Source organism: Eurypyga helias, unplaced genomic scaffold, assembly GCF_000690775.1.
Source record: "Eurypyga helias isolate BGI_N326 unplaced genomic scaffold, ASM69077v1 scaffold21113, whole genome shotgun sequence".
Lineage (NCBI taxonomy): Eukaryota > Metazoa > Chordata > Aves > Eurypygiformes > Eurypygidae > Eurypyga > Eurypyga helias.
The window spans coordinates 45,039-54,207 of record NW_010243348.1 but is presented as its reverse complement, the minus strand read 5'-3'; the positions used below and the strand labels follow the sequence as shown (position 1 = coordinate 54,207).

At 48.5% G+C, this 9,169-nt stretch overlaps 1 protein-coding gene across 1 annotated transcript; it reads left to right on the top strand.

The window, feature by feature from the left end:
* Nucleotides 1-289: 289 nt before the first annotated feature.
* LOC104505172 (histamine H2 receptor-like) lies at nucleotides 290-8,509 on the top strand. Its single transcript, XM_010149384.1, has 4 exons — nucleotides 290-338; nucleotides 1,755-2,043; nucleotides 7,043-7,219; nucleotides 7,834-8,509. The coding sequence occupies exons 1-4, from the start codon at nucleotides 290-292 to the stop codon at nucleotides 8,507-8,509; spliced, it is 1,191 nt and encodes a 396-aa protein (XP_010147686.1).
* Nucleotides 8,510-9,169: the final 660 nt, after the last annotated feature.

The following is a 9,169-nucleotide window of genomic DNA, read 5'->3' as shown; positions in this document are numbered from 1 at the left end:
TGCTCAGGAATGACATCTTTGGATGGCGATAGGCAGTTCTGTGGAAAGGTCAGCTCAGTGCTAAGTGCCAATCAAAAGCAGCAAACCACGTTAGGGATTGTTATGAAAAGGAAGCAGGACAAAACAGAGAACATAATTATGCCCTGATATGAATCCACAGTGCATTTACCTTTCAGATACTGCAGTTTTGGTCCAGGCTTAAAAGAGCGGGAGGGATGGCCAGGGGACCACAACTGTTTCTGTATGAGGAACAAGCAAGTTGGCCAAGGCTCCTCAACCTAACCAAGAGATGATGAGCGGCCTGGGGAACGTGACAGGAATTAAAGAGCTCACTGGCGGTACTGAGAGAGTGGATGGGGATGGCTTGCATAATATCTCTTCCAATACCAGGAGGACCAGAGGGCACCAAGTGAAACCAGCTAGTGGTGGGCTCAAAACAAACAGGAAGAGGTGTTTTTTCACATGGTGCACAGCTGAGCTGTGGAAATTATTGCTATAAAAGGTCATGAATGCGGATAGTTTGAGCCAAAGGGGAAACAGGACAACTCTGTGACTTAGAAGTCCTTGAAACCATCTTTGGAAGTAATTCTGGATCATTGGCTGCTGGAAGAGAAAACAGGCATTGGGGAAATTTTGCTATATGCTGCCTCATTCATATAATCCTTTGAAGGCAAAGCTTGGCCACCATGAGATAAGGCATGTGGGACTACATGGAAGTTTATCCCAACCTATTCTCACTCTGCGCTTAGTAGTGATGCCCTGGGGATGTGGGATCGACCTGAGGGTACTGTGGAAGTGGAACCCAGTCACAGGAGAAGCAGTGGTGTTCAGATGTAACAATTTGATGTCTAGAAACATTTGTATAAGTTCCTTTTCCCCACGTTTTGCCTTTGTGTTCGTGTTAGCCACAGCAGTGAATTCTGAACTGCCAGAATTCTGCAGTGCGTTGGTCCCACCTTCCCAGGCACCTGTCACACCACTTGGTCGAAGGCTGGGAACTGAGCTGTGGACACAAGCATGTGAATTTCCTTGACTTAAGAGTCCCCTGTTACAGAGTTGGGAATATCCTCTCCCAGCTGGGGACAGAAGGGGACACGAGTCTGAGGTCACTGCTGCACCCCAGGTGCCTCAATTACTCACCTACTTGCATTGTGCTCCCTGCGTGGTTGCTGGCAGCTCTGCACGGCCATTCAGATTTAGGATGGAGCTGCCCACCATGGTAGTAAAAAGCTCTTCATTTCAGAGCCTAAAACAGTTCCAGGACAACCCAGGGCAGAGCATGTACTGAACAGGGGATTACGAAAGCAGCCAGCCTGGGCGAGCAAACTCACCTGGTCTGTGGGTGGCAAAGATGATGGTGTATTTTGTGGACGTGGCATGCTGCTCAGCGGGATTAAGCAGAGCTGCTTTAATTCTGGATTTCAGTTGCTCACTTGTCCTCTCTCTGCTCTCAGTACCTTTTTTTTTTTTTTGCCACCACACTTCACCTGATGATGCATTTTTGTTCACAGGAGGGCTTTTAATTGCCATGAAAGACTTCAGCCAGCGCTGCATATTTATTCTTACCCTCGGGATTTCAGACACTTCTAACGGAATGATAACCATGGGACAGTGATGGCACAGGCGCAGCAGGGTGTGTGGATTTTTCTTGAAGTAAATGCAGCATAAACATTATTTCTGTATTATTTCCTTTCCTACACCTACAAGTCGTGCATTAAAGTCCTATTTTTTTTTTCTCCTTTCCTCTCTTTCAGATTTTAACAGTGGGAAGATGCTGATGGACAAAAATGAAACTTGGGTCTCTAATTTCTCCTCTGCTGCCTCCTCCTTTGTGAAAGGAGGAGGCAACTGGGCAGGCATCGGTGTCCAGGAGGTGGTCATCGGGCTGATACTAACTCTCATTGACTTGATCACACTCTTGGGAAATACGATAGTCTTCATCTGCCCGGTGGTGGAAAAGAGGCTGCGCACTGTCACCTATATGTTTATCATGTCCTTAGCCACGGCGGATTTCCTTGTAGCTTGTCTGGTCATGCCCTTCAGGTAAGAAGTGTTCGTAAGGTAAGGTCAGACGGCAGTGTGTGTGTGTGTGATGCCATCTCGCCGAGCTCAGCAGGGCTGGCTTGAAGTTCACACATGATGCTTAGGGCTGGGCTCTGCAAAGAGCTGAACTGTGGGTCAGTGACTGCATGTGCTTCTGTGCCTCAGTTTCCCCACTCTTTCTAATGGGTTTGGTTATAATGAATGGAGACTTCCCGAGGATATTTTTCCTGTTGGCTATAGGGGGGCTCTGGCCGCTGGTCTGAACTAGATATCCAGCTTTTCAGATGGCTCCAGTGCGATGAGTCCCCTCTTCCAGGACTAGCTCTGCATTGTACATGGCGACAACATCATTGCTAAATGATTTTTTCACGCTCTGAGTGTTTGGGGAATGTGAGATAGGGACTGTCACTGGTGTGTCAGCATGAACTGTAATGACTGCATTGATCCTATGTAGAACAAACCGTGGAGTATGTTTTTCCCTTATTTTTCTTAGTGAAGATGACTGTTGAAATCAGCGGAGTTAAAGTCCGTGCTTTCGATTATACGCTGCTTTAACCTTATCTTTTATTTTCTGGTAGTGGAAGAAGTAGAAAAGATCCTTACTAGTGTAAGGAGATGAATGATTTCCTATTACTGAAATCGAAAGGCTGTAGCAGAGATGTTATTCTTCATATTCTTTGTGGAACACAGAATTTTGGTTGTTCCTGTCAGGTCAGACAACTTATCGATGGAGTTCATGGGGAAGGCAGGTGACCTTGCAGAATAAATCTTTTGCCTGCATAAACAGATGAGAAGAACTGTCATCTGCAGTGGGATAATGAATGGGATTCACTGTGCTCGGGGGAACTGTTTTGCCCTGTTACCTGCCTGCACTCCCCATCGATAACTGGCAGTGTTGACATGGGGATGAAGGCCATCTCCCCCCTCTCTGTGTAAATGTAAGGATTTTATTTTAGTATAAGTAGGGTAGATTAGGCTCACCCTTTATTTAATGGAGGAAGAGGCAGTTCAGAGGTGCCTCTGCATGAGTTGTGTATTATAGGAGCTTCACTACTTGGCTAAAACATAGTAAATCAAATCCAGAAACCAGTTTACTTGTAGGTTCTGGCTGTCCTGTGCTCCCTCTGCCGGGTGCTACAGGCACCTGCCCAAGAGGCTGGGATTGCAGCTTGGCTGACAATGATCTAACCTCTCCTACCCTATTAAAGTCGTTGGGAGTGAGGGTAGTGACTTAACCAGGAGATTGGTATTGCTGATAGTGCAGGTTTTGCTCTATGCTGGAGAAAGATGGGATTGTGGAAGTGGCTCTTTGCCATCAGGGGGTGGGAAGGGTGTTCAGGCTGGCTGATCTTGTTCCCTGAGGATCGCCAGCAGCTCTGAGCAGGTGTGGGGTTGAGGACCTGGCTGAGGTGGCTGCAGCAGTCTGGCTGTCCACTGCATTCCCTATTTCCAGCTCTCTGTCAGGCTAAACTGAGCTGGAGCTGGGCTGCAGCTGGGGATGGTGGAGTGTGCAGGGCCTGAGCTGGGCCTGCCTGCGAAAAAACGAGGTTCCCCTGCCCTGCCTGGAGGGGATGCAGAAACAATCCGTGTGCTCCTGTCAACAGTAGCACGGGCTATTTTTTTTTCCCAGAGAGAAGCTCTAATGTTTCCCACTGCATGGGCACTGTAACAAAACACGGCAGATCACTTCAGCCTCCTAGAAAGAGAAAAACTGTGTGTCAGAGGTCAAAGATTAGCTAAAGCAACAATCTTCCTCCTACCTGGCATTTCCCTGGGCTACTGTTTTCCTTTCTGTGTTCCTGTTAATCCTAGAAATGGGCAGTTTTCATCCCAGTGCCACCCAAGTGTCTCAAGAGCTCTTCTCTGGGAGTTCACCATATCGCCTGCTCTCTCACCCACTCCAAACATCCCTCCAGGAGATCACCTTCTCCGTTACCCCCATCTTTACCCAGCAATGGCAGCACCCCCTTTGCTCACAGAAGACAAAAGCTGATCAACTCCTGTTTTGGAGTGAGTTCCAGATGATAATCTCTATCACTGCTTCCTCTCGGATTTTATCTGTTGTCTGCTTGATGACTCCTCTGGTGACTCCACGTTCTGCTTGTGCTTGGCAGTATCTGTCTTCCATTGCCTCTCTTGGGCATTTCCAGTTACCCAGCATCCTTGTTACGTCTGCCTCCCACCTACTGACACGGTATTTGTGATCTGGGTGATGGGAGGGAGTGGTACCAAAAAGCGAAGGCAGGTAGGTGTCTTGGCAGCTGTGATTTCCCCCTGTGAGACTGATAGCATCCCTTGTAACTGGAGTTAAGATCTCTTCCTTGGCAAGGGAAACAAGGGAATTTTGAACTAGGTTTTGCTCAGTTAGGAATGCAAAGGGCAAGGAAATTGGACAATTCCTACTTTTAGGCTCCCAGGAAAGCATGGAAGGAATGAGAGGAAGCAGCTGAAAATATGTTTCATTTTGGAAATCTGTTGATTCTCACACCCAAAAAACAGAGAAAGGAGAAGGGGCCAACGGGGATGAGGAGGGGACCACAGATGTGAAGAATATGAGGGCAGGGGAAGGATCGTAGAACCATAGAGTAGTGTGAGTTGGAAGGGACATTTAAAGGTCTCTAGTCCAACCCCCCTGCAATGAGCAGGGACATCTTCAACCAGATCAGGTTGCTCAGAGCCCCATCCAACCTGACCTTGAATGTTTCCAGGGATGGGGCATCTACCACCTCACTGGGAAACCTGTGCCAGGGCTTCACCACCCTCCTCATGAAAAATTTCTTCCTTACATCTAGTCTGAATCTGCCCTCTTTTAGTTTAAAACCATTACCCCTTGTCCTGTCAAAGGATGGTAGAGGGAATTACAAGGGGAGAAGGATTTCTGTGAAAACCAATGGCTTCACTATGCAGCCAGAGAAAATAGGCCACCCAGGAGAGTGATGTCTTATTTAACAAAAAAACAGAATGATGAAGGGCAGCCAAGAACAGAGTCCAGTTGATGCTCTGTCACCCTCCTGAATGCCCTGGCGTCACCTGGTGTGAAGTCTTGCTGGCTCTCGGTGGGCCACATGGTGCCAAACGGACCCTGCTGGGTCCTTCAGGTGTTGTTTGGCCCTGCTGATGGGGTGGCTGTTGGTCCACATCTTCCCCACTGTCTCAGCTTCAGATCTATATTGCTCTTTTGGATTGCAGTTTGCTCCTCAGTGGCCATGTTAGCATATGCCAAACAGAAGGGAAAAAAAATTACCTTAGGAGCCAGTTTGGCTCAGGAAAAAGAGGTTTTGTGATAAGAAAAACAAGGTTGTCGCCTGGTGCCTTAATTTCATAAGTGTAAGACTTCTGTTTTGTTCCTGTTTTGTTTACAGGAGCAGTTTATCTGTGCTTAGCTTGTTGTCTAGATACTCCAGCCAACCCAGTCGTTTCCAGGCTGAGTATTTCCAGCTACTCTTTCCTTTAGCAAGTGTAAGCACGACACAGAGGTGACTTCACTTCTGCTCATACTGTGCATTACTTTGGGCTTTTAGTATTCCTTTTTAACCAGCATAATTTCCCAGCTGCAGAGACCTTTTATGTCAGGGAAGAGGGAACAGGTATCCACTACCCTGTGCTGTGAGAACACCTGGTAGGCCAGATACGTGCTGATGAGAGCTGGGTACCTGCTCAGCTGGGCTCTCTGAGCAGGGACGTTCATGAGAGCAGCACGGTCTGCTTTGGGAAGGCCATGGTACTCACACCACAGGCTTTGCAGCATCTCTGGGGATAAGGAGAGCTTCTGAGGAGTGTCATCAATGAACCCAAGTCCATTACTGGAACTGTACTTCGACTTCTGTGTGTCTCCTTTCCCCATCTTAAGAAGAGCCATGAAATCTTTCCAAGTGTGCGTGGCAGGACCCTCTGTGCTGCCCATGTGGAGTCCACCACAGTGTGGGGTCAAGTTCTGCTGTAAATTAACATTTGCTTGAATTTTTGCATAGCACCCCCCATAACAAAAAGCTGCCGAGGGCTGGGACCCTTCAGCAGCACTGTTGTGCTCCAGAACAAACTTCCCAAGTCGTTTTAATGAATTATGGCTAATTATGTGCAGAGCAGGGGTTGGTCTCTAACTCCTCTGACATCAAGCTGACCCTCCCTGCCCTCGCCGGGTGGCAGAGCCCACCTGAGCACAGAGCAGCGCAGCAGCCCAGTGTTCACTGTGTTTGACCAGCAAGCTGTGAAGTTAGAGGATAATTAAAGCTTTTCAGGACTAGGTAGTTACTCAGCCTTTCACATCAAATTCACACACAATGATTATTTCAGCAGCTCCCCAGGAGTTGCCGAAAGCTGGTGAAAGAAAGAGGAAGCAAATGGCATCTAGTTGGATGCTATAGAAACATGCATCAGCCTTCCTACAGCTGCCATATGTTCCTTCCTTCACTGCTCACTTCTTACAGGCCTCACTTGACTTTGTTAGGAATAATTTTGGCATAATGTCTGCTCTCTGCTGGTGTGTTTACCTCACTGAGGCGTTTGTAAGCTACATAATGTACCAGGCACGTGCGCCTCCTCCTAGGATTTTTTTCTTTTTAACCAAGAGTTGAAATCCTTTAATTTTGAAGCATGAAACCAGATGAAAATAAGTTTCCTGGAGGAGGGAAGGTCTTCCATGCCCCAGGAATCTGGGAGAATTCATAAAATCCCATGTTTCATAGGGCACTGGAAAAGCTGTGATAAACAAAGGGGTGCAGATGTAAATTTGGGGAGTTCTGGGGGGCAAGGCACCTGCTTGTAACAGAGTACAGGCAAGGAGCAGAGCTTTGGTCGTCTTCACCTGTGCCCCATCTGTGGGTTATTGCCTCGGGTTGCATTTTGAGGATGAATCCCCTCTGTCTAACTGAGCCTCCCTACACTGCACACCCACCTTTACTACCTCCTCGTTAAAATAGGGTGTTACCTCAGCGGAGTCTTGAAGACAGGCATGAAATCGGTCCTTCTAGCTTTGGTTTCTACCTGTTTTCTCTGGCAGTATCATCTACGAGGTGACGGGGATGTGGTTGTTCGGGAAGCTGTTCTGCAAAGTCTGGATCTCCTTTGACGTCATGTTCTGCACCGCATCCATCGTCACATTGTGCTTCATTAGCCTGGACAGATACTGCTCCGTGGTAACCCCGTACCACTATTCAAAAAGGATGTCCCGTGGCAGGTGAGTGGGGGGGGACACCGCAGGGTGGGGAAAGCTGAGGATGGGCGGAGAGGATGCTGCAGCTGCTTTACAAGGTGGAGTCAGGATCTTTTAGGGATGTTCTTCCCATGGCAGCTCTTGCAGCGTACGATTTGCGGAGCACAGGCGGTCACCAAACCGAGGAGGGGGCTGCGCAGCGTGCCGTGTCGCAGAGCAAGCACTGCAGTGGTACTGAAGATCTGGCGTGCTCCATCCCTATTGCTCCTTAGAGGATGTTAACGGCCAGACGTTAAAGTTGAAACCAAATAGAAAAATCTAACATGCTGTTTTGTTAAATATTAACAAAAACCCTCTGTGAAACCTTTCCTCTTTTTTTTTCAGCCAGCTCTGAGCATCCCTTACACTGACCCCAGTTCTGTAAAGCAGAGACCCAATTACCCAGTCGTTAAGAGATGTTCACGTAAGGACTTGTTGTACCCCTGCTTTTTGCCTGCTCGGCCCCTACTCCAAGCCCTGCGGGACTGCTGCGCGGTGATATCCCACACAGGTTACCATGGGGATTGAATCGTACTGGATGTTCTCAACTCAAAATAACTCAGGCCCTCTCTTCCATCCTCATTTCCTCCCTTTCACAGATGTATCGTGATGACCTGCACGGTCTGGGTTTACTCCTCCCTCATTTCCTTCCTTCCCGTCATGCAAGGCTGGAACGAGATCCCCGGGGTGGACTTCGACGCAGCCAGAGAATGCATCTTCGTCACCAACTGGATTTTTGCCATCGTGGCTTCTGCTCTGGCGTTTTTTGTCCCCTTCATGGTCATGTGCAGCATGTACTTCTTCATCTACCGAGCTTCACGGCTCAAGGCCACTCGCATCATGTCTCAGGCCCTGGAGATTCACTACCACCCCAACAGCAAGCGGCAGAACCACCTGCAGCTGGAGAACAAAGCCACGCGGACCATCAGCATCATCATTTCAGTCTTTGTGCTGTGCTGGCTGCCGTACTTCGTCCTGAACGTTTGGCTCGCTGCCAGAGGCACCGACTCCACCAGCACCGTCTTGGTGGACGCCTTCAAGATCATCACTTGGTTAGGGTACTGCAACTCCACCATCAACCCAATGCTCTACGCTTTCCTGAACCGAGACTTCCAACGGGCCCTGAAGAAGCTTCTCGTTTGCAGGCACAGGTCTCAGGTGGACATCGGAGAAGACATGGTCTCCATAGCCACGTTTTCCAAGACTGCTCCAGACCTGGAATATAGCATGATGGTGCCAGTGCCCAATGGTGCCCTGAAGGGCAAACCCAAGTAATAGGGACGCAGAATTAGTTGCTGGAGGTGGTGGTACAAAAGTGCCAGAGCATCCTGATGGAAAAATAATGGGTAGGAAAAGAGGGGAAGGAAGGGCTGGAAGAGAACAGCTGGGGGCATACCACAAAGATGCATTACTTCCTCTTCCACAATTTTATGAATGAGGAATTTGATATTTTAGGGGCAATTTGTTGTAGCTAACAGAGCTAATTCCTTCCTGGGTAATTATTTTTTTAATGAGCATTTCCTAAGACAAATTTAATCTTTGTGCTGGGGAAAAAATATCCGTATGATAATGTGAACTTGTGTACATCCTGGTGATCTGCAGCTTCAGATGGGACAGTGTTTCCTTCTCACCAAGCTACCGTAGCCCTCATCCTGCAGCTTACATCACAGCTTCGACCAGTTTTGGTAACTCCACGGGCGTCAGTCTGCGTATGGGAGCTGGCTAGAGGGGGTGATCAGGGAGCAGCGGTTGCGTCTTTACACGGGCAGCAGCACACGGCCCAGCTGCTTGTGCTCTCCACGATCAGGGCTGATGCTCAGGGCTCAACTCGCTTCTGAAATACCGAGAGGTTCGGAGCTTTCCAGTTTCAGCCCTGGAGTTTAACGCTACAGAAGGGGTTCAGCGGGTAGGAGAAACGCTCTACATGGATGTTGT

What these genes read in the sequence shown, in the direction of transcription:
- LOC104505172 (XM_010149384.1), top strand. Translation starts at nt 290, where the DNA reads ATGATGAGCGGCCTGGGGAACGTGACAGGAATTAAAGAGCTCACTGGC. An exon ending in AATTAAAGAGCTCACTGGCG is followed by an intron (nt 339 to 1,754) that starts GTACTGAGAGAG and finishes CCTCTCTTTCAG; the next exon opens with ATTTTAACAGTGGGAAGATG. An exon ending in TGTCTGGTCATGCCCTTCAG is followed by an intron (nt 2,044 to 7,042) that starts GTAAGAAGTGTT and finishes TTTCTCTGGCAG; the next exon opens with TATCATCTACGAGGTGACGG.